The sequence below is a fragment of the Vanellus vanellus genome (assembly GCF_965231255.1).
Source record: "Vanellus vanellus genome assembly, chromosome: 1".
In the NCBI taxonomy this organism is placed as follows: Eukaryota; Metazoa; Chordata; class Aves; order Charadriiformes; family Charadriidae; genus Vanellus; species Vanellus vanellus.
In genome coordinates, this window is record NC_138905.1 from 25,121,749 (window position 1) to 25,147,630 (window position 25,882).

Sequence of the window (25,882 nt, forward strand, 5' to 3'; positions counted from 1 at the left end):
GAGCATCACAGAATGGTTTAGGGTGGAAGGGACCTTAAAGACCATCTAGTTCCAACGCCCCTGCCATTGGCAGGGACACCTCCCGCTAGACCAGGTTACTCAAAGCTCCATCTGACCTGGTCTTGAACACTTCCAGGGATAAGGCATCCACAGCTTCTCTGGGCAACTTGTTTCTGAGCCTCACCACCCTCATAGTGAAAAATTCTTCCCAATATCCACTCTAAATCTACACTCTTCCATTTTGAAGCTATTACCCCTCCTCCTATCACTATATGACCTAGTAAAAAGTCCCTCTCCAGCTTTTATCCTGTTATACGTCCTAGGCTATGTGCTCGACCAAACTATTATAAACAGCTTAGGAAGAGACCTTGTGCTAGTAAGGTGGCACAGTGAACTAAGTTCCACCACAAAAGACAGGAGGGCAGAGTGTAAACCATACATAGTACACAAGGACAGGTTTATACTGGCGGCACTGACCACTGTTTAGGATGAATCTTCTAAAGTGCTTTGCCTCCTCCTCACAGAAAACCCGAACTCACCCCCACAATGCCCTGATGAAATCTGCTGTGCAGGGAATAAACCATTTCACGTACACACCATGGAAACTCATCACTCAATCAACAGAATCATTAAAAGGTTTGTTCCCTTCAGGACCTGGGCTAAGGAGAGAGAAGATAAGAACCGGGAGTGCCCATTTAACAGCAGCAGGATTCACTCTGCCGTTGCAGATCCTTGGCACCCAGGTTCCAGCCTTGAGTGGGATGGAGCCCACTCAGTAGCAGCTAGACTGCAGACAAGACTTTTCATGTTTCCCAGCCCAGGTGATCTGTTTTCTTGGTTTTAAAAGAAGAAACACTTCTAAATGTTTTGTTGTTTTTTTTTTTTTTCCTTTCCAAGCAATTAACTATTCTAACCAGCAGTCTAGGAAACTTTGTTCTGCTTCTTGATTGTTTCCTCACTTTGAGCCCAATGGCTGGAAGGATGCAAGCAACACCTGTGTTCTAAACTGGTTCCATTTCAACATGAGGAAAAATTTCTTTCATTTGAGGGTGGCAGAGCACTGGAACAGGCTGCCCAGAGAGGTGGTGGAGTCTCCTTCTCTGGAGGTATTCAAAACTCACCTGGATGCGTTCCTGTCCATCGTGCTCCAGATGAACCTGCTTTGGTAGTGGGGTTGGACTAGATGATCTCTGAAGGTCCCTTCCAAACCCGACCATCCTGTGACCCTGCGATTCTGAGGGGTGCTACTTAACCCTGCAGGGCAAAGCCCACAGGTTAAATGTTACTTCCATGCGGGCGAGCGCAGGGAAAACTCCCGGCGAGCAAAGAGAGGGCTGCACAACCTTGTCCTCGGGCGCAGGGCAGGGCCGTCCCCAGGACAGCGGCTATTTCAGTCACGGCTCCTGAGGACAGCCTGTCAGCCAGATGCATTGGCTCGTACCGAGCTGCAGTCCCACACTGCAGGAACAGCTCCAGTTGCCACAGAGCCCGTTAAAAACAATGCACCACAGCGCGTCTGGGCTTCCCCCATATCCCCTGCCACCATTCTGCCTGCGGTGCTCGCTCCCACCGTCCCCCACCGTTTTGCACCCATCGTTCCTCAACCAGCTCCTTCCCTCCTGCCGCCCCCTCCGGCAGACCCCCCGGCTGCGCGGCCTTCTCCTCCCCTGGCCCTGCCGGCCCCCCTCACCCGCCCTGCCCGCACAGCCCCTCGATGCCCTCACCCGCCTCTGCAGGCCCTTCCCTGACCTCTCCTTCCCTCCCCTCCTCACACGTCTTCCCTTCTCCTGCCCCCGTGCTCCTCCCCGCCTGCCTTCCCCCTCCCCCCATATCATTTTTTTATATACATACACATATACACACACAATACACATATAATATATACATATATATTGAAGAGGGTAGATTTAGATTAGATATTAGGAAGAAATTTTTTCACTGTGAGGGCGGTGAGACACTGGCACAGGTTGCCCAGAGGAGTTGTGGCTGCCCCATCCCTGGAGGTGTTCAAGGCCAGGCTGGATGGGGCTTTGAGCAACCTGGTCTAGTGGGAGGTGTCCCTGCCCATGGCAGGGGAGTGGGAACAAGATGATCTTTATGGTCCCTTCCAACCTAAACATTCAATGTTTCTATGATAATTATTACATATAATTATTACATACAATTGTAGATGTAATAATTCTATATAAAATCATAGAATGGAATCACAGAATCGTCTAGGTTGGAAGGGACCTTTACTATCACTAAACCATGTCCCTAAGCACCACGTCTACCCATCTTTTAAATACCTCTGGGGATGGTGATTCCACTGCTTCCCTGGGCAGCCTGTTCCAACGTTTGATAACTCCTTCTGTGAAGAAATTTTTCCTAATAACCATCCTGAACCTCCCCTGGTGCAACTTCAGGCCATTCCCTGTTGTCCTATAGCTTGTTACTTGGGAGAAGAGGTGGAGCCCCACCTCCCTACAACCTCCTTTCAGTTAGTTGTAGAGAGCAATAAGGTCTTCCCTGAGCCTCCTTTTCTCCAGACTAAACAATCCCAGTTCCCTCAAACAATCCCAGTTCCTTCAAACAGTACATATAGTACACATAGTACATATATAGTGCATATAGTTATTATATGTGTCATTATAATATATATATTTTATATATCTGTATGTGTCTCAATGTCTGTGTGCTGCTTCTACAGGCTCAGGTTGAAGGCAGAGCCCAAATTGGCCTGAAGAGACAAGGGGTCAGCAACCTGGCATCTAAACAGGACCGCGAGGCAGACTGATGGGACAAGCTGTAGCTCTTTCCCCAGGAGACCAGTGTAACTTGTGAAAATTGTGCACGCCACGCTGTTCCTGAAAAGGATGTGTCATCACCCACATTTAACAGTGGTATCAGCGGAACATATGGGATAAAGCGTGCGCTGGAGGCATTTGAAGGAACAATTTTTCAGCTGCTTTTCTCTATGCCAGATGATTCTGTTGTCCAGTCCATCTCTGCTGGCAATGCTGTAAACAGGGAGTCGCACAGGAGAAAAAGATCTTTCCCTTCATCCATGCCGGGGAAAAGAATGTGGGGTAAGTTTAAAGATGACCCTGAACAAAAAGCAATCTTTGCTTGGGAATCAGACTCAGCATCTTAAAGAGATTTTTCCCAGTGACCCCTGCCACACACCCAGGCTACCGGGAGGGCGGATTCCAGGTCCAGATCGTAGCTTAACAACTCGGACCCATCACAGTGATCAGCTTTCACTCAAAAACATGTGCATGTGGGCTGCCTTATTGCCCAGATTAGTTTTGAAAACAGCATTCCCAACAGCTACTGGAACCATAACCAGAAGTCTATATACAACATTATATAGCAACAAGCCATGGGGCAACTGCTAATCTAACTTATAGTGACGGTGGGGGTGTTTGGGTTGCCTTGCTTATCAAGAAGACAGAAGTCATAGCTAGTGAAGAAGTGACTGGGCTCTGACAGTGCTGCTGATGGGAAGAGTGTAAGGATGCATCTTGGAAGGGGAGTCAAGAGGTTGACCTGGCTGCAGGGAAGCACCAGGGGAAAAAAATCATCTGGGTGCAAATAAGAATGCTTCTGGAGTACCAAATTCCTCAACCTTTGATGAAAAGAAGGAAAACTCACTGCCCATATTGCACAGGCACCCGGTGTCCTTTGTCCACGATCCTGAAGGTCTATTTGATGACACAGCGAGGCACACAGATGGGTGCCAAGGGAGAGGCAGACTTGGGGTTTACTGTCCCCTTTGCCCACCTGAATCACACTACAAATGGGAAGGTGAGGGGGACAAATAGATTTTACTGAACAAATGTCTGTAATGTTTCTGATGTTCCTAGTTTTCTTTCCTTCCCACACAGCCAATACGTTCTAATCGTCTTGTGTCAGCACACTGTCATGTTCTGTAATAACACTGCGAGATGAACCTGCTTATCTTTGACAGCACAAACTATTCCTGCCCGGGTTTTGCTCAAAGCAAGTGCTCCGCCACATCGCCGCAGACTGCCCATTTCCTCGCTGCCAGTTTCTGCCGCACCAAAAAAGATAAACTGCTTTGTACGCAGTGATGATCTTAACGCTCTTGCTTTCATATAGCTGTTCTTATCCCTCAGGAAGAATCTCGGTGTGCTTTACAAACCTTGCCAACAGATCTACAGACTATATATAGAAATCATTTCACTCGCTACTGATGTACAGCCATAGGGTGACCACAGCAGCTGTTTGGAATTATATCGCGACATTGCTCAACAGGTTTGGAGAGGAAGTAGAGGCCACTGTATTGCAAAGAAAGTAGCAGAGGAACCACTGTGTGCACAAAAAATGTGGGTTTTGGAAGTGCGGTTTGAACGGGCTGCTGCTAAGGCATCCGCAGTTGACCTATTCTTTCCCAAAAAAAGCGTGAGAAAAAAGGTATCATCTGCCAATGTAAGCATTATATTATTTGTGGTGGTATTTGCAAATACACCGTAATTTGCATGTCCAGGTCAGGTAGTTATTAAATTATAAGTGATTATTAAAAGTGCATGGATTTAATCCCTTGAATGCCGTAGTCCCAGACAGTTTTCCTGTGTAGCTTCACCAAACCTACAGTTTGTCATTCAGATAAAAAATTGCTCTGTTCCTTTCCACACAGAGAGCAATACAGGTACCTACTTCTATATTTAGCATTTCCTTCATTTTCATCACTTTTTTAACAGCATGTGTTTATTAATTTTTTTTTAAAGGAGATCTCAGCAATATAAACAAATGATGTAATTCATAGAGAATTAAATACAAGCAGCAGTACGAAGTAAGTAAATTCTCTACTTTATTGTCCTTATTTATGTCTATTTTTTAAATAGCCCGTATTAATGATGACAGCAGTTCTGGGCACCAAATCTACCAAGTGCAGAATATGCAGAAAAAAAGACAATGGTTTTGCCCAATCAAATGTAGAGATTTCTACTGAACGTGCGAATTTTGAAAACATTGTTATGTCAGTCTTATGACTACTAACGATTTACTAATTTTTTTTACAGCTTTTCTGGAGAGGCATGAAACACGGGTTCCTTAGGGGATATTTCTCCTGATCTAAGTACCTCTTTTGCTGGTGTGAGTGACACTTAAGGGAGCACTTTAGAGATAAAATGCTTCCCAATGCAATATATACCTTTAAATATTTATACAGTAATTTGGTGCACTTACCCATGTACTTCTTTGTGATTTATCCAGCAGGTGAAGAATCGGGATGGATTTCTTTGAAGACTGCTCCGTGCATTTGGAGACAGATGGCATATTTTTGATTCAAGGTCGTTATCTGTAGGGTGCAGAAGAGGACTCTGAGGGACAGACACACCGGGTGGCAAGGTGCCGTTTTTAATTACTGCAGCCTAAACAAACAATTTCCAGTAGAAAGGTCAGGAAAAGAACAAGGCAGAATAGGGTCATTAAGGCTGAAAATCGCTTTGGTTGGAATTACTTTTCTTGATACCGATTCCCTGAGCAGAGGTCTATCAGACCTAAGGCTGACATGAAAAAAATAGTAGGGGGAAGGCTTTAAAAGGACGCATTTAGCAGGTAGACCAGAGCTGTGGCAGAGTACACCAGGGAGGCAAAGCTGGTTACACAGAAGGCGCAGAGGTGAGGGCACGAGACTGCTGATTAGGTGCATATTAAAGCGAGTGATGGAAAAGCAAAGAGACAAGCCCTGTTCTGTAGAGATAAGCAATCATGAATGTATGTCACTTTTCTCCATGCAAACCATAGCTAAAGAGCTGGATATTTTAGAAGCTTTTTTTCTGCCACAAGTAAGGGTCGGAAAAATCCCTTTGCCCTACACCAAGGCAGACACAAAAGAGCCTGTACCTTTGTGACCGTGTTTTTCCGTGCATGACTCCGTATTATCAGCAACAGCCTGAGAAAGGGCAGCGCAGGCACAAAGAGCCTGAGCCAGAACAGTAACTGCTGAAGTGGAACAGTAAAATTGACCCCTCCTGATACCCAGAACGAGGATCTGCTGCGCCAGCTTCCAACATCAGATGGTAGCCAGTGGATGGAAGCTTTATAGATAGCGCACACAACATTATGACCCCTACAGGGAATAGCTTGTGACATACAGAACTCATGGCTATGGTTTGGTCCTTTACCCAGCTATGAAAACACTTGCAGCTACAAAGTCCATCTCGCCGGTGCCGCAAAGGCTGATGTAAGCACTGCTGAATGTCTGGCTCCTGGGAGAGCTCATCAGTCTGGTGCAGCTGCTTGTGTCAGATTTTATGAGAAACACAGACCAAATGATACTTCTGCTTTCAAATATTGTCCCCAAACCAACAGGAGTCCCTACCCCAGAGCATGCCTGAATCAACGCCAGGGCATTTAATTACTTCTAGCCACTGTCGCCCATAGGGTGGGCGTGCCATGGAATTGGGTTGCGGTGGAATACCCCATGAGTCACACCCAAATAGCAGAGAAAATTAAACCCCAGTGTTGCAAGGGTTCAATCACAGTCCACACAGGGGGGAAAAGAAAAAAAAAAAAAAAAAAAAAAAAAAAAAAAAAAGGAGTAGTTTTTTCCTACCAATTTCTCCCTCCAGCTGGGGCTGCTGCCTTTGCCTCTTTTCACACAACCACCTGTCCTGGACCGGTTACATTTCCACCACCATGTACTCAACTCCATAAAAGTATTCAGTGGTCTGGCTGCAAAACATGGGAGTCAAAAGACTCACGTGCAATTCCTACCTGTGCCATAAACACAGCATAGGGTAAACAGCTCCTTTTCCATGTCTATCTCGCCTTATGTTCCATTTAAAACAGTCTTACCCCTCCTGCCTCCATTCAGTTCACAGATGCCTTGGAAGCATGAAAGAAGCTTTCTCATAATGTTGCATTTCCTTTAGCAAGAAATGTGGTGGTAGAATTCTTCAATAAATAAACTTCAACATTGAAGGACAGAAAAGTTTTTAAAACAGGATCAGGCCACCTTCAAGAAAAGGCTACCAAACAACACAAAGGGTCTAAATGTATTGTTTCAAAGCTAAACACAATAATATCATGTCTTTTTAGCTTACCTAATGATATTCTAAGGACAAATCCATGATATTTTAAACACTTGGGGCAATGCTCTGTCCTAGAGCTGAATGCTTTGATGCCGCAGGCAATGTAACTATTGCCTGAGGCGTGTATAAAGTCCTAAATATAAACCTTGGCCCATGAACTAAAATTACTAATGGAATTTGGCTCTAGCCACAGAAAGGGTTTAAAATCTCCCGTCTAAAGCCCTATTTGATCATGTTTCCTTAGCTGGTTGCAGTATACTGTATCAGATATGTGACTACCCAGATTCTTGTGCTGTGGCCACTGTATTCATTAAAATTACTGCAATTTAAGACATTGTTATTAAGCCTGTATTTCTGTTTAGCAATTCCCACATAGAAATATCGGTTTATAGGTTATGCAGCATACATGCCTTTAGCCTGGTATGTCCAGGACGCATTGGCCAGCGGAGCCTTGACTGTGGACAGCCGTGTTGGGTTCACTGGGCACTCTGTGCTCAGGCCATGCCTGGAGTCACCAGTCACCCGGCACATCTTCCCATCAGGGGCCTGGCCCACATGCCAGACACATGGGAAATTTTCACGAGTCACCAAATTCTTCTTTTTCATTTTGGCCAAAGTTTCCGGGAAAAAAAAACAGAGGACGTCTTCAGAAGCCAGATGAATAGTAGCCCCAGTGAGAGCAGAAGCAGCAATTAAGCCTTCTGTTCAACCCTCTAAGTGTCCCAAAGCAGCTTTTGGAAGTGGAATTTCCATCTCTGACTGAGATGTTAATAAGTTATATATGTCAGTGACACCCAGCAAATGAGAAGCTCTGAAGACCAGGGAGAGCCAGTGCAGGAAGCAGGGCAGAAGGCTGCTTGAGCTGACTTTTGGCTTGTGTGAGCGTGGGTATGTGTGTGGTAACCAGCATATCTCTTAAGTTACATGCTTAGCTAAACTCTGACTGTGCACTATGTAATCCTGACATCCACTAACTGAAATCTTTTCTGAATTTCAGGGGTTTGGACTCTTCTTTGTCTTTCTTCCCCAAGATGGAAGGGATGGTAGAATAGCGAAGAGAATAAGTGCAATCCACTTTTAATAGAACGATTTAAAGAACATTTAATCAGATGGGTTTTTTTTCTAGATGTGCAGAAGCATACTGCCAAGGGCATCACAGCATGACTGAGGGTGTTGTTTAGTCTCATTAAGTGATCTGTCAGCTCTCTATACGACATGTAATTAAAGTCACAAAATTGCAACATTCTTCAGCCAAGTGGATATGCTGCTCTACTTCCTGGTTTGTTTGTCCATCAAAATCTACTCTTTCTTTAAAAAGCCTACTGAAAGTCCCTCAAACTTTGCCAAGCATTAAACCGTGCAGTACTGGCATACGCAGCAGTCATACCCGGGAGCAAACACTTTGGAAAAATAGCTAAAAGAATCTTTGAAGTGTTTGAAGAATTTTATAATAGGACCATGATTTTCCAAGTACCAAATGTGCTACATTTCATGCCAATTACATGACAGAGACGTGCATTTAGTGGTTTAATTTTCTTTGCCAAGCTAAATTAGATATTTATTTTCTTTTACAGATAAACTAACACTACAAACTGAGATCAGCAATTGTATTTATCGTCTTCATTGGGAAGACCATCAGGAAAATTCTTCTTTTATTCTTTATTAATGAGTTCCCATTTAAAGCATACTGTTCTACATAATTATCGTGTCCTTATTCTGATTTTAGCCTATATTTAGTAGTACAACGTGTTAAAACATGAGCTTTACTGTACTAGTTTTGAAGACAAATTTGTTCCCATAAAAGAGCTATTAACAACAAATAGCAGAATGTTGTGAATGTATATAAAACACCAAGCAGCTCTTCAGCTAGTAAAAAATAGTGAGGAAATGAGTCAAATTACAGACTGTATGCAGTTATTTTATAAAACTATTCTAATTGTATCCCTTTTCCATACAGATCATATTCTTTATATAGGATATAGTTCTTGAGAATTGGTGGAAGTGGAAACTTCTTCATCGATGGCAGTTTCTGGAGTCTCCTTAACCCCAAGAGTTTACGTATTTTCAGACGACACAGATGTTTCAGTGGGCGAGGATTATCTAAAAATAATAGTGAGAGAGAAATGGTGGAAAAATCAATGCCATTATTAATGACTGTAAGCCAGTTCACAATCCCCAAACCTGCTCTAATAAAATGAATATCAAAATCTATTACCTTGGAGCATTACTATTTTGCCACTTCTGAATACCATTCTTTCCACTTCAAAATTGTGATGATACATGCTGCTGATATTAATCAAACTTCTTCCACCACACATCTGCCTTTTTTTGTCTTACTTTTAGAAATATGCACACTGCACTGCCTCCAAAGCACCCATCCAAACACCTAAACAAGGACCTTATTTAGCATCATCAATGGTAACTGATGAACGATCTCTCCTCTACCTAGGTGTGCATCTTAAAAATTGCATATCGCGGCCAGCTGTGGCACTTTCCATTTCTGCTGTATCAATAAGGCACCAGGACCCGACCTTACCACACTTGGGCCTGCTGAGTCTTCTACACAAATATTTCTTATCAGAATTTACATCAGTCAGAGAGCTCAGTTTAATTTAGCTCTCCTGAACAGAAAAAAATCTTTCAAGGTACGTGAAATAACAAAAACGACTTCCTCTGCATTCGTGTGTATAATACTTAAGCAAAATTAAATACAGGGTACCAGTTTTAAATATAAATATTTTGCTTTATAGCAACCAATATTAAATCAAATTCTATTTAAAATTAAAAAATAAAAAGTCAAATAAAATTAATTCATGCAAAGAGAACATTTAATAGGCACCATGTATATGCAATATGCATTGGTGCCACCAATGGTGGAAGGTCCAGGCTAACATGTAGAACTTCAAAAGTAAAGCATACATAAGAAATAGTATTCAATTATGGTATTAGTAATTGCAACTCTAGATGTATATCATGTAAACCAGAGCTAGCGAATGATGGTAAACAGATTGTGATGGTACACTCATTGTCACCACCTACCACCTTGAACATAATGGGATCTAAAATATGCTCTTATGATAATCCTTGAACGATTAATAGACTTGAGAGTTTGAGGGAGCAAAAAGTAGGATCGAAGTGTGAGCAATATTCCTCAATAAAAAAAGTTGTGCCCCACAGCTGTGCAATGACTAGTGTCATGTGGGTTAATAAGGAGTTTGAGAAGTACCCCAGTGGTCTTGCTTAACTAAAAGGGCTTCCCACCCAACAGTGACATTCCTTACGAGATTAATTCTCACCAGGTGCACATTTGCCATATTCCAGTCTGATTAACTACTTTATGATCAGTGGCGATAGGTGAAGATCTGTCTTGACGTGAGGACTGGATGACAGACACAACCTGGTTCTAAGCGAGTACACTCTTAGATTGCTAAAACATTTTGGATGAATGTGACCTGACATACACAATTAAAGTCTCCTATAATAAGTCATAATATAATTAACTGGAAGTTAGATATTTACCCAGTATCTGACGTATCTCTGTCCATTCTTTCTGTGTTTCTAAGACAAACTTAATTTTTGTGCATAGAGGAACATAATCCATGTAATCTATAAAAACACGAACCACTTTTCCTGCTAAATGTTTCAACCAAGGAACAGCAATAAAGTCACAGAACTGAAAAGGAAAACACATTAAATCATAATTTCAAAATCTGTGCAGAGGAATGACAAAATTTTAAAGCAATTACACAAGATAATTCAAACAAAGTATTAGCAATGACCTTTAACAGTCATAAACTGATGTCTAGGTAGGTTACTTTAAAAGCCATTTTCCTCTATATTTAACCTTTGTGATCCCTTATTTGTCTGGACAGGCCTGAAGGCTAATAACTATTATAACATTGCCAAAATTTGCAGCACTGTTTTGTTCAACAGTGATTATCTCTTTGGAAACAGATCTACTCCACTGGTTAGGACAGGAACAGAAATTCCTGAATCCTGCCTCATGATTTCTTAAAACTTCCTTCCTAAATCTCTAATATATGAACTCCAATCTAAAACCAGTCTATGTACATAATTTTCTCTATCTCAGAGCAGAAAATGAAAAATGGCTGGTTTATTTTTAGGGTGTTTTAAAAAAAGGGTTTTGCCAGTACGTTAATCTTAATTCTGCACAATAATCTGGGATGTTTAAAGCTGACTGAAAAGAGCAAAGTGAAGAGGTATGTATTTACTGGATTATCCTTTATTACAGAAGAAGTCCATCCAGGGAGAATCTCTTCCTCTGGAGTTGACCACACAAAAGAATTTCCAAAGATATCTTGATGCATACAGTCAAAACACATCTCCACATTATATCCGTGATTGAGCAACAGCCTCAGCATCACCTCATCATTCAAAGCATACTGAATGGCGCTGGGGAAATGCGTATCATTAACCAACATAAAGTAGCAATTGACATTTGCTCCGTAAGATAGGAGCAGCCTTACAATTTCATGGTTGCCAGCTCTCACTGCCACAAGAAGACAGTTCAAAGGATCCTTGTTTGGATTTGCCCCTGCTTTGAGCAATATTTCGCTGCAAAGAATGTCATTGTTAGAAACAGCAAAATAAAGTGCGGTTTTCCTTTCGTCATCATAACTATTCGAAATGTGTTCAGCCAAGAGAGTATTGACATCAAAACCATTTTCAATGAGGAGTTCTAGGCACTGCGAGTTCTGGCCATCTGCTGCTGAGTGAACAGGGCTTAACCCACTTTTCTGGATTGCAGTTTGGGATGTTACCGGAATGAGATACTTCAGGGCCCTAAAAAACAGTGAATAAAACTAGTTAGGCATTGCTTCCCTATATGAACAAAATTACTGTCATCCAGCTGTACACTAAATTACCAGCTAGACGCTTTACACAAGAAGATCCACCACCAGTTTTAAGCACTGTCAAATAGTGTTTAGTTTTTTTTCAGTGGTTTTCCCTTAGTTCTAAGGAGTATGTTCTTTTTTGCTTTGTTTATGCTAAAAACACACTTAAAAGTCAATTCAAACTAATGTAACACAGACAGTTCTGAAATATAAAGGATCTATACATTTGCAAATTTACCACAGTCTCCTTCAATGTGTCCTTGTGCCACACTTCATCTTAAAGAAAATGTAAAGTCCAAGCTTATACTCACAGGTAATGCCCCTCATAAGCCGCTTTGTGTATGGGAAGCAGTCCTGCCTTATTAGGCACATTGCCACTTCCTCCGTATTCCAAAAGAAGGGCTATGCAGTCTGGATTACCTCCTCCGGCTGCTTCAAACAGTATCGATGCACCATCATCTGCTAAGGCCTGGACATCTCCACCTTGAAGGACGATATGAGGATGCAGAGTTTATAATTATATCCAAAATTATTTGCAGATCATGATAAAAACAAGCCCAGAGGACTTTCCTCTTCATTTTCAGATGTATTGAAGTTAAAACTTCACTAAACCAAGAGGTATTTCCTATAAATTTAAAACTGAAAGGCAAACCAAGAGTTGTACAGATGCAAGTTCAAATGCTCACCTGAGTGGGGTCTGCTTTGACTGTGTTATACCTGAGGATTTTCAAAACTCTTGCATATTTCAAAAATAATTCATTTAATTCATTAATACCAATATAATTCTGTACAAGGAAGGGAGGGAGGGAGGAGAGGGAGGAAGGGGAAGGGAGTAAAGAGAAATAAAGAAGGGCAAGAAGGTCCCTCCTTGACTGAAATGGATTGGTATCAACTCTGCCACTCCTCTCACATGCACTATGGAAACGTGTAAGCATCCCTCCAGTCCAGCAGGAACACTCACAGATGCTTTCTTTCCTTCCAAGAAACCAAATCTTATTCATCACTACTCTTTCTTTACTTTTCCATGATCAGCCTAAACCACCTCAACAACCAGGCAAGGTGTATGCCACTGCAGAGTGTATTTCCCTTTTACCTGACTACATACCTTTATGAATAAGATGCTCCAGCACATCACAGTGACCATATTCAGCAGCAACACCTAATGGTGTTACTCCATATCCATCCTTAAGGTTCACATTTCCACCGTTCTTTAGAAGAAGAGCAACAATGTCTTTGCGCCCTTGTTTTGCAGCTTCATGCATTGCTGACCAACGTTTTACACACGGCTGATGGATACTACAGTTGTGTTTAATCAGCGTGGATACCATGTCAAAAGAGCCCCTTCTTATAGCTTGAAGATATTTTAAAATAAGGAAGAAAATAATACATTTTCAGGTATGTTGTCTTGAAAATTAAAGACATCTAATAAGTTTAGAAAAGCTTTTCCTTGTGCACTGATACGAGGAAATTAAGAAGACTTCCAGTCCTAGAAATCTGGGAATCCATTTTACTGGTAAATAAATGTCAGTTGCTCAGGAAATCAAGGCAAACCAACACAAGCTGGAAAATATGTCAGTTTGTGGCACAGAGGGCAAAACCAGCACCGCTTTGATTGTGAGAAAGCAGAAGCAGGTGTATCACAAGGAAAAGCAACAATAAAAATAATATATTACTCAAATACGGTCCTTATTTCTAAACTTGGTGCAAACGTAACAGCGTCCCCAGAAAATTCCACTTGTGACTTTGTCACCTGGTAACTCTAATCCTAGCGCGTACTCAGTCGCTGTTGTGAGTCAAAATACAGTTGACATCTGTCGTACTTAAAGGCCATGTTCTGCCCTTTTGAGGTTCCGGGTTTGAAATATTCATGGATAACTACACCTGCAAATTATTTACATATAAAATAGTGATCCTGAATAAGAGTCTGATTTTACTTCTGAACTACCCTTTGGAACAGCAGATCTCTCCACTGATTGGTGGGACAGCTGAGGGAGATCAACATCGTAGGGTTAGCAAATTTAACTTTTGTGAATGTTCCATTATACAAGTAAGAAGGTTTTTAAGAGGCAACAGTCTCCATAATAATCCACAATTGCTTTGAAGTCGAGTACCAAATGTACCCGGAAGCAGAAATCATCCCACTAGATAGGTACTTCTTCAGCATTTACCTTTGTACTGAAAAGCCCTTTAATTCAGCAGTTGAAAATTAAAAGGAGTAACTAAATCATGACCATTACCTATTAAGTGTTAAGCACCTGATCCTCTGTTTCACTAGACTAAGACTGAAATGTATAATGCACAACAGTATCTACAGCCACGTTTTCAGTGCCAAGTGACACAAAAACATAAAAAGCATCACATAAACAATACACAGCTCACAATCCTCATTTTCTGGAGTTTGTATAGAGAAATATTTAGGAAAACAAATTGTCATTATAAGGGGAAAGATCATTTTCGTAAGCTCTAGTTACTCTTTGCAGGGTTCACTAAAAGCAAAGGCTGAAAATAACTTAAAAGTTTCACAGACTTACAATTATTTAAAAGAGCTGAAACAACACAAAGCAAGACATTGCAGAGGAACCCTCTAGAAATACCTCAGGGCCTTAAAATATTAATGCAGTAATCGCATCTCATGGTAGTTAACAAAAATTCAGAGAACTGAGTATTTTAATACTTATAATTGCATTACATATTGTATTTTCTAATATTTTATTAATTTCATAGATTAATTTGCTTCAGAAGAATGGAGATGTTTCTACATTCAATAGAAATTAAAAGCTGATACAGCTAAATTACTCATGTATAGTAAAGCTCATTTAAGTCTACCAATAGCATAAAATCTTCCAAAGGAAACATCTTTCTTTAGATTGGGGTATTACTTAGAAACGTAGTTGAAGTTCATTTTCAGTGCAAGAGGGCAAGGAAATGAGATAGGAGATTTTGAAACTGAAAACACCTGCATACTCACAAAGAAATCATCTGATAAAGCAAAAAACCTCCAATAACCTCCAGACCTCCAGAAAAGGTACATTCAAGTTAAAGCAACAGCTCATTCTTGTACCATACTTTTACCTTAAGATGGTCAAATAGGACCAGGTTGCTAAAGGTCTTACAGCACCTGAATATACCAAGAAGGTACCTTGAACAAAAAAATAGATCTCCTTTTCTCAGGAGCAGCTCAGCAATCACCTAAAGCATAAGCAGAATCTTTAAGAGCAGCTCAGTGATCACCTAAAGCACAATGAGTGCTGAATGGAATTCTGGGTACATTTCACCAAGTGCTGGGCACTTAGTGTCATCTAAAAAGACAACCAGCATCTAAACCACACAAGCCAACAGAAGTACTCGGGTGAATACTTAGCAGAGGGGAAGTGTTGCCATTCACTTTGTTTAAACCCAGGGAGAGGAGGCAATTACCGATGAGAAGTGGAGTTTCTCCTTTGTCATTTGTGGTATTGGGCCAAACACCCTTTTCCAATAACGTTCGTACATTTTCCACAAAGCCAGCTTTTGCTGCCAAAGTTAATGGTGTTTCTCCATCGCATGTTTTGTATTCCCACATTGTTTTATAAGATGCTAGAGGTAAGAAATTGAGAAAAGATAAAACAAAATTAAAGCACAAGGTTATTAAGACATACACATACACCAGAAATCCTTAAATGCTAAGGCTTTATGAAAATTACTTGTAATTATGTTTAACTAAACCTAACTAGTACTGCCAAACACACTGAATACTGCACAGTAATTTTTGCTTTCTGAACAAAACCTTAAAAACGGTCCAAGTTCTTTGCTGCTGCAAATGGATGCAACTTTCCCAAAAAGAAAATTTGCCTGAATATTTTATACAACGTAAGCAAGATGCTCCACAGAGGAGCTGATCATACTTTTTTTAGTAAACAGTTCTAGCCTGTTGTTCTGGATGGCTGTTTATTGCTCTATGCTGCTCCCCTTATCTTGTGGGATATTTTTATCTTACTTACCATCTAAAATGATTTCAAGTATTTGCTGAATTGGTTGAGCTGCAGCCTCATGCAGTGGAAACCACCCTCTTTCATCAGCTTCATCCAAAGCATATTTCTGTTTCACAAGATCTTGGAGCCCAAATACATGACCTTAAAAAATCCAACAGATAAAGGAGACGCAGTTGGAAAAATAATATACCGAAAGCTCAGTTCTGCAAGGGACTATTTTATTTTAGGGTTTTTACCTTCCTTTATGGATGTTACAATTTTCCTATTTTCCTCACTAGGTGGTACAAAACTGTCCAAAAAAAAGAGCAGAAAATAGAAAATATAAACGAAAAGTAGATGCATTATTTTATTTATTCAATGTTTTCCTTTAGGTTCTCATCTGAGCCAACTTTCCTTTGAATACATCAACTACAATCTTGATTAGCCTTGTGACCACCTAAGCTACATCTGTTCTGTGGACATTCAGAGCACCCAAAGTTCACGAGTTCGGCGCAATTCCTGCTGAGGGCTGACCTGATAAAACTCCTAATTTGGTAAAGAATTCTGACCTGGACTAAAAAGCTGTGTTTGCCCCACACTACAGAAATGAGCCCTTCAGATTCAGAAGTATTTGAGAAAAACAAAATCAACATTTCTATTTTGTTTACTCTTTTCAATCATTGCTTCAGATGATGTTTCACTGAGAAAGAGGTGTAATAGTCAGACTAAGAACTGTTTTAAGCATGATATAAGGCACTGTATCAATGTCTCAAAACACTCTTAAAATATGGCATAATCTCTAACACATACTGAATTGACAGTACCTGTCATTATAGCTGGAAGACACTGGTGGTTTGGCCCCATTTGACTCTTGAATACTAAGCTGTATGGCATACTCAGTGAGCAGATCTTCAACCAAATCTTCTCTTTCATCCATCATTTTTTTATGGGGAGCTATAATGACAAGCTATTTTGAAATACACATAAAAACATACTGCTAAGGATCATATCTTGCTTAAGGTATTTTTTATAATAAAATCAGGTATTTCCATAAATTTCTTTTAATTTAATAACGTTTTGGTGAGTTAATTCCTACCTAAACATGATAAAATTAATTTTTGAAATGGTGATAGAGAAGAAAACAACCCTGGAAACATTTAGTACTATACATGCCATTTCGGAAAAGCTATTTTTGTTTTGCACACATATTTGTCTTCTACAGACAAATACTGGACAATTTGTGAATCATAAAAAAGAAACTTTTCTTCTTTAGAAAGCTCTGGTCATCAAATCAGTGAGTATATGATTTCCATACAAGCATGAATAATGAACAGTTATCACCCACATGAATGATTCCTATCAAACACAGGCATTCACAAGGAACATAAACACAAACACATATATATTTAAAAATTATAGACACAAAAAAGAAAAACACTCACATTGTCTGAGGATTATTTACAGAGAGGGTCTGTAGTTCAGAATGAAACACGTGATCAGTTCTAAGAGTGATCACACATTGTACTTATTCAGGACTTACAGAATCATCAAATTATTTCAGAGAAGCTCTGAACTAAGTTAACGCTTTTGCATGAGGAAAGAGCATTTTTTCCCTCTTCCTTCACCCAGGGTGGCACTGGCAGCAGATACAAGATGTATCCACCAACCAGTGCCGTTTGGACACAGGATTTCAGTGTGCGAAAGCCCACAGTGTCACTACAGTTTAGGTGGTGACATGTCATCCAGTTCTGAATTCAGAACTTTACTATCTTTCAATAGTTAAAGGGGGCTTATAAGAAAGATGAGGACAGACTTTTTAGTAGGGCCTGTTGCGATAGGACAAGTGGTAATGGTTTTAAACTGAAAGAGACTAGATATCTATTCAGACTAGATATAAGAAGAAATTTTTTACAGTGAGGGTGGTGAAACACTGGCCCAGGTTGCCCAGAGAGGTGGTAGATGCCGCATCCCTGGAAACATTCAGAGCCCTGTCCAACCTGACCTTGAGCAACCTGACCTAATTGAAGATGTCCCTGCTCATTGCAGGGGGGTTGGACTAGGAGACCTTCAAAGGTCCCTGCCAACCCAAACTATTCTATGATTCTATGATTCCATGAAAAGTTTTCAGCTGTAACCTGTATTCACCTCTCCTTTCCTGGAACTGGATGGGGATGTTTACTCAAATAAAAAGTAAGGGATTTGAGCAAGACTATACTGAATGCAAAACCTGCTTTATATTAATATAATAATGCACAAGATATTCGGACTTCACAGACAGGTAGTTGTACAACAAAACACTACAATGGTTTGCGTCATTAATTATCACTTTCAATGATCATTAATATATTAAAAAAGAAACAGAAATAAACAAACAAACAAAAACCCCTAAACCACAAACACTTGCAAATCTTGCTTTATTTTGACACTGCCAAGGCACTGTCTATCAAAGAAGACTAAGGAATCTGGAATCTCTGTACTACTTTTGCAGTCACAAAGTTTAATGGACATTCGCAGGAGTTCGGTACACAAGCCCGGGTGATGCTCAAGCCATGCCAGCTATTATTTTCAAGGTGTGAGAGTAGTTGGAAGGCTCAGTGGATTAGTAATGGAGTATGTCAAACCTTTTAACTAAAGTCACCAGCTTAAATTCAGTCTGCTCATATCACCAACTTTAACTGTGGCTTATGTTCCCTGTGCTTTTTGGTAGTGATATCATATCAACCAAATGCCTTCTAGTAAATTATAACTATAATTGGAAGGTCAGGAATGTCGGTCTTTACAACATTTTCCTGTAGGTTCTTGAAGTGTAAAATATAGTATTTACATATCATAAAAGATATATAAGCACCAAAACCTTCAGTTAATATATGCCTAGCTGTACCTACCTAGGGTTTTACAAGCGGGTTTTGCCGAAGTTTCTCTGATTCGGTCTTAGTGGCTTAACAAGTTTGTCCGTTAATCAGACTGGGGACATCAGATGTTGAATTATTTTTAAAAAGGTTTTAAACTACTGCTCCCACAGTTTATGCAGTAATGTACTGTATCTACCACACAGAACACTTATCATCAAAGCGTTGCACAAATATTAAACAATTATGCTAAGCATCTGTTGTATGTTTCTCACACAACAATCATTGTGGGGCATCCTAGTCATCTTAAAAATAGAGAAGGAACATTGTAGAAAGGCCATTTTCTGAAAATGATTTTCAAGGGAAAGTGCTAAACAGATTTCTTTTTAGACTAATTTTTGCATTGTTCCCATAAATAATGTCAATCAAAGTACCATAGCCAATATCATAATCCCATCCACAAACACTTTGCAACTTAGTATATTATGATAAAGCTTGCAAACCACGATCAAATTAGTAAGGGCTTAGAGTCAGAATGACTCACAAGCTAAAGGTCTCTTGGATTCAGATTCCCACATAATGTAGTTTCCCACCTCTTTGAACATGTACTGGAACCATGGCCCAGGTTTCTAACTGCAAGGATGGACAATCTGAAGGAAAGTGGAAAAAATCTCCACTTCAGTCCCATTTTCTTTGAACGAAAAATTTACAACTTTGGTCTTGACTGCCACCTCTGACTACAAAAAAAATTTCCAGAAAGAATAATAAAAAAATATTCATGAATACATTTTCTTTTGGAGGCTAGAAGACTACACCTTTATGTTGTTCATAAAAGACAATGCTTTTCTGAAGGGTTCTCTATTCTGTCCTTTTGTATCTACAATCAAGGCTTCAACATAATGGTCCAAAAGAAGATTTCATACATAAGTTAGTCTGATTAACTGGTCAGCACAATGCAGACACGTGTACTAAAATCTTTCACACACTACCTAATGTTAAACCTGCTGCACATCATATTAATGCTTAGAAGTTCTCAAAGTTATGTTCTGGCACACTGAAGTTCAGGTAGAACTTCTCAGGCGAAAAAGATCTCTATAATTACCAAGAACACTGACTGACTGACACTATCCTGTTGGACAGGATAGACAATATGAACCTCTCCATAATTCTAAAAAAACTGATAACAATGTTCTAAAAGTCTTATGATCAAAACAAGCTTATGAAAGCCTATCAAGTTTGTTGCAGCAATAAGAAATTAATATGAAGTTGGTTTCTTTTTAAATATAATTTGCTTTATGCAGAAAGGTATCCCATGTCAAACTTCTAAGGTGTAATACAAAACATAGCACCTTCAAAAAGCTACACAAAACAAAGCAGCTGACCATCTTTTTTTCTTAATGCTGCCACAAGTTTCTTATTAACCAAAAATGTAAAATTATCACCAATAAGGCGATGAAACTGAGTCTCTCTTCCTTATTTCTTGTTGGCAATGCACTTTGTTAACAGGCAGGAGAATTCTGAGTCAAGGTTCTTTCATGCGTTTATCTTCACATTTTCATAAACACATTTCTAGTCCTGATGGCATCTTAAAGCTTCCATTATTTAACCCACAAATATACACTCTTCTGAAGACTGAGAAACCTTTTAGATAATAAAGACAAGATCTCTCTTGGACTAGCAGTTTTAGAATTGTATCTCAATAAAACATATGTACAACCTCTTCCTGCCATAAGCTAAAAGGAAAGTGTATTTTAGAACAAATTGACATTTAACTGGCAGTTGGGAGGCGCTCCTAATGAGACTAAACAGTTAATTTCCATAAGGGAAAAATGCCTAACATTCATAATCTCTTGTTTCCTCCACAACAGCTTAAAGGCAAACAGAAGCTACCTTCCCTTTCTTCACACCTTTCGTTTTGACAGCCCTCCATTTGAAGACTTCATGCCATTGCTGAATGCCATTTTTCAAGCATCTTTTAAATGAATCATGATCACCCTACCAGATCTACTTGGATGGACCTTCATGCCCTGCAAGTCCTACCGAATTTGCTGTTCAACGGAGAACTGAAACTGAAAATTATTATGCTACAGCCCATCATATTACATTTACACGAGAGCCTGAAACAAAAAGACTCCTGGAGACATATAAGCCTTAGATTAGACCCTCACATTGCAAACTCTCTGAAAAAAAAAAAAAAAAGGCTGTTTTGGCATACTACAGTATCTTTATGAAGATATTCACATATGGTTTAGTCCTGTGAGGTGATCAATACTCTCCAACGTCACTGATTCCAAGAGTTAAGAGCACAGAGCATCTTGCAGGATAGTAATTTAGTAAGAAAATCCTTTTATTGTTGGAAAAAAAAAAAGTATTGCCTTTCCACCTCCCCTTTAACTCCAAAAGATTAGAGGAAGAAATCAGTTTACAGGTTTTTATCATAGAAACTCGTTTTCCTTTTTCTGGTTGTACAACATCCATACCCATTTGGTCAGCTATCTCCTGCTTTGCTGTATTCCCTAGAACTGATTATGCCACAGGCAACACAGAGCCCTGCTTGAGCACAGTCTTAACCAGAAAGGTCTCAGATGAGGAGTGTTTGTTTCAGAATTGTCATGTGTACTGTTTTCAAATTATCTTAACCCACAAAATTTAATAATATATTATAAAATGAGAAAGTTAGTAAGGTAGCAAGTGGTTGTGACATGGCAGAGTAAGTATAAGGCAAACAGCTCACCACGGCACAAGTGCTGGACACATTGCCAGGGGTCTATACATGCTTTGAGAGCCTGATGTGCTATATCATTGCTGGTAATACGCTGTGCTGAGGTGACAAGCTCTGACTGAAGCGTGGATGTTCCACTAGGATCACAGTGGAATATAACAGCACGGCTGGTACACCAAGCAGCAGCAGAGACATCTCTGCTACATTACACGATGTGGCAATGAAAAAGCTAAGAAGCTCAGCAGCAAAATCTTCTTCTATTCAAAAATGGAAGCTTCGCAATTACCAGACCTAGTCACTAGATCACTAGAAACAATTGCAAATGGTTCCTTTAAACAAGTTTTACTGTTTGTATTACAAAGAATATTTTCCTTAAACATTTGGACCAGTCTGATATTTTTCTGATACTTTTTCCATTTATGCCTGAAAAAATAAAGAGATTATTTCTTGCTGTTCTCCTTAAAAAAAAAAAAAAAAGTTTTGCTCTGTTAAATTAAGTTACTGTTTTTTCATCAAAAAAAAAATCATGGAAGTTATGTCTTTCCTTGGAAAGAAGTGTATCAAGTATTCATCACTTTTAAACACATAGGTATAAAGTTAACGTTCTGTGAGTGTTAATGTTATTCTAATTTCTTATCCTTAAAATAAACTAGACAATCCTAGCTTTACTCTCTATAAATAGAAGGCCCTCAGGCATGCAAAGAGGTTATTCATAGCAATAAAATAATTAATAGCAATCTAAATTTGGACTCAGTCTATTAAATGTTACAGTTTTAAACTATTTCACTGTTAGTTTAATTGGCGAGCATAACACATATTCTCACCTTTTCAACCCATTATCTTGCCACTGTTACTCTGGGGCCTGCATTTTGAACAGCCAGGAATGGTGCCCTGCAAGCTGATGTGTCCTGTGATACTTCTAAAATTAAATACGCAGTTGCTAGATAAAATAAGGTCTGACCTTGTACAACTGTAACATAAGCAGACTTGACCCACAGGAAAGTATTACACATGACTTCTCTAAAATCTCATCAAATGTAACACGAGGTCTGGACGGTATAATAAGACCATCTGTGCCCTCATTGGTTCAACAACTCTCATTAAGAAAATAAATTATTTGCCAACTTAGTCTCAAGGGCTACACTAACAGAATCTGGTAACATATGTACATAAATTAAAACAAATCTGAGAAGGTTTAGCCTTCAGCTAGTTGTAGATCCCACCATATTACATCACCAAACACTAATCCCTCCCTCTGAGGCCAATATGATGCAAAGCTCTATAGATTCAACAACAGCCAATTATAGTAATCATTTGACTAGATTTAGTAACTTGAAATTGGCTAAAGAAGCAGGAGTCACGGCACCACAAAGAGCAGTGATGCAAAAGCCAAATCACCCAAGAGTAACATCAAGAGTATTAGTACCCAGTAAGTTAAATCACAAGTATGGGATGAGGAAGAGCAGGGATTTTTTTTTTTTCCTCTAGCTAGACATACATATCACTGATGCAATACCTCTGTCTGCTTTTGGTTTTAACCAGTTAGTTACTATCTCTACCAAAATGAACAGACAAAAAGGGAACATAAATTGAAACAACAAACTTTCAACTTATCTTTCATTGTTCTGATGAAATGAAATTGTACACTGTGAACTCTTCCACGCCCTATGATTAACTTGCATTTGTAGAACCATAAAACTGTAAGCTTAACTAAGGCACTACATGCATCTCATCTTTGGACACAAGATCAAGAAAACCGTTTAATGATGATAAATAATATTCATTGCAACCTTATTTGCCAGTGCAACCCAAGTAAGTGGAGTGAGCCTCCAAAAAAGCCAGTACAATAGAAGCAGACAAACACTGCTGAGACCCTGCTCTGTTGTTGGCTAAGAGCTGATAAGAACAGAAATATATTCTTACAAAATAAAAATATCTAAAATATATATTTATAATATATATAAAGAGCATAAATCTTTTAATTACTTACCTTGAGTTCTTTAATTTCCTTTACATAACCAGGATATTATCAGAACTAGTATATATCCATATTACAAGTATGGTATTGTTTTGCTTTTCAGATCTTTCTAATACTATCTTGCATTACTATGTAAATAGTGTTTGATTCTGATCTTACATAGTTACAAATCCATCAGTCAGCTATGTTCCATGCATGTAAAGCCAGAATAAGACTCCTGTCCAGATACTAAATCATACGGCAATTTGCAAGACTTCACAGTGAGATAAATTAATTGGTGAGACAAAAAAGGGCACAGAAGTCACAGCTATAGCATGGCCTTCCTAGGGTGCCTACACACTGTATATTAGCGCACAGGATAATACTCCTGACAGAGTCCCCAGTCCTCCAGATAATAAACTATGAAATGCTATGTGGATGGTTCTGGGTTTTTTGGGGGTTTGCTTTCAAAACCAGGTAATTATTGAACGAACTCTTGATAATACTTCTTACATCTTGGAGTTGTTATATATTGAAATAAATTATGTACCGAAACGGAGTTTGGCAATTTGGAGAACTTCCTACTGTATCACTTCTGGATTGATTTAATGAACTGTCTCATCAGTGTATCTTACTGTTTTTCACTCTTTGTATTAGGATGTGGCAAGGACACCTACATGCTTGGGTTGTCTGAAAAGATGGTTAGAACTAGTGGTTGAATGATGCTGACTGGGCTAATTTAGCTAAAGATCACCAGGCACTGAACAATGTGTGCTGTGGTCAGTTAATGTAATCAGGAGATACATCATCTGGTTGGACCATCACAGAGAAGGGAAAAATACAGTGATGATCCTATAAAAAAGGCTGAATTTTTTAAAGAACATAATTTTGATAGGAGAGATATTCTCAATGACTTGGAAAGAAACTCCAGGTCTCTCTGATGCAATCTCAAAAAACTCTCTGAAGTGGAGAAGCACAAGCCCTGAATTCTGATACAAACTGTATTAATCCCTTTGTTTTAGTTATGGAATGGAGGTAGCATGTGTCTTATTGAAACACTTGCTTTTAGTGAGAACTCTATGATATTCTAAAACTCAGTTTGTCAGGTTTGCTTACCAGTTACGGAAAAGAGGAGCTCACAAGCAGGCCAAAGGCATTATAAAGAAAAATTTGTCCAGAATAAAAACAATATAAAGTTACAATACAATTATTATCAAATCTTACTCACTATGCAAAACTCACCCTTTACATTAGCAGCTAGGCCATAAAGATAAGACTTAGCACAAGGCCAACTGGATCTTCAAATGAACACCATGTTTATCTCCAACAATAATTTAAACTGTCTTTTTATTGCTCTTTTCTCCCATTCTATCTCAAGCCCCTTAATTGAGTTTTCTACTTTGTCAGTATTTTACAGCTTTTTACTTTATTAACTGATCGCATTAACGCAGAAATTACCTATTTGCCATATTCTATTACAGTGATCCTTATTTTTGAGTCTGCAGTTAATTAGCTACTATTAACACAAATCCTTGGTCAAACCAATTTCACAGCTAAAATTCATAGAAGGTATATGCATGCTTCTGCATATTAAACAAATTCCGGAATACTTATTACTATTCCCTGAGGCAGAAAATTATCACCTTTAGGAAGACCTGACAGATAAATACACAGACATACAACCCCTTAAAATAATTTTGCTAAAAGCATATATATAAAATATTTGTTTAGAAGCTTCTGCATTATTTCTAAATTAGACCCTGTTCCAAAGCATAAAAATACTGTTACATGCTGCATCAGTTATCAATTGGAGGGTCTTTATTTTTTACGTATACATTCCAGAAAACTAGAATTCATGTACTAGAAACTTCTGCAAACCCTAAGCACCTAAATGTTTCAGGAAAGAATAACAGAGGCTGAAACATATTCAAGTCACATCTACTACACCAAAATCTCACCTTGAGTGGCCATAAACAGCTTCATTTCCAAGTACACATCATGCAAAACTGCTCCCAGCAGCTGCCAAACATACTTTTGAAGTGTTAAGGCTTGGCGTAATTGTTTGAGTCATGGAAAGGAGCTTTGAAATCAGCTCTAAAGCTTGGACTAAGTTTGGACTCTGCAAAACATTTTGGAAAATAAAACAAATCAAAAACTATGCCCCTATAATAGTTCTCGTTGTTGGCAGTTAGTTAGCTATTGCTTGGCAAAAATCAGTTGATTTCAAGTATTGCCATACAGAACACACCAACCAAATGCACCTGTGCTAGAAACGTGCTGAAAATCCGAACACAACATACATCAGTTTTGACTTCTGCCTGATGCATTTCTTACAACAAATCTTCCAACAGAGTACTCCTCATTTAGAAACGGTGAAGTCCTGCAAATTGATCATACGCTGCCTTTAGCAGCCTCCTACAAACAAATTCACTACCATAACACAGGTTTATATTTAAAACGACAGCAAAGCACGAACGGTGGGTCACCGCTGCCTCAGGCCAGGCCAGG

At 39.3% G+C, this 25,882-nt stretch overlaps 1 protein-coding gene across 4 annotated transcripts; it reads right to left on the bottom strand.

Annotated features, from left to right (window-relative positions):
- Positions 1 to 5,339: 5,339 nt before the first annotated feature.
- Positions 5,340 to 25,798, bottom strand: ASB15 (ankyrin repeat and SOCS box containing 15). 4 transcript variants are annotated; one of them, XM_082480641.1, is made up of 11 exons: positions 22,242 to 22,328; positions 16,671 to 16,800; positions 16,104 to 16,156; positions 15,877 to 16,008; positions 15,314 to 15,472; positions 13,002 to 13,247; positions 12,208 to 12,379; positions 11,273 to 11,843; positions 10,560 to 10,713; positions 9,021 to 9,140; positions 5,340 to 5,393 (listed from the first exon to the last, which is right to left on the bottom strand). In XM_082480641.1, exons 2-11 carry the CDS (start codon positions 16,784 to 16,786, stop codon positions 5,362 to 5,364), a joined length of 1,755 nt encoding a protein of 584 aa, XP_082336767.1. In that variant the 5' UTR covers positions 16,787 to 16,800; positions 22,242 to 22,328; the 3' UTR covers positions 5,340 to 5,361. The 4 variants fall into 4 exon arrangements, with proteins under 4 accessions (XP_082336767.1, XP_082336765.1, XP_082336764.1 ...); XM_082480639.1 differs by lacking the exons at positions 5,340 to 5,393; positions 22,242 to 22,328 and adding an exon at positions 25,333 to 25,798 and having other exon boundaries at positions 8,124 to 9,140; positions 16,671 to 16,813; XM_082480638.1 differs by lacking the exon at positions 5,340 to 5,393 and having other exon boundaries at positions 8,124 to 9,140.
- Positions 25,799 to 25,882: the final 84 nt, after the last annotated feature.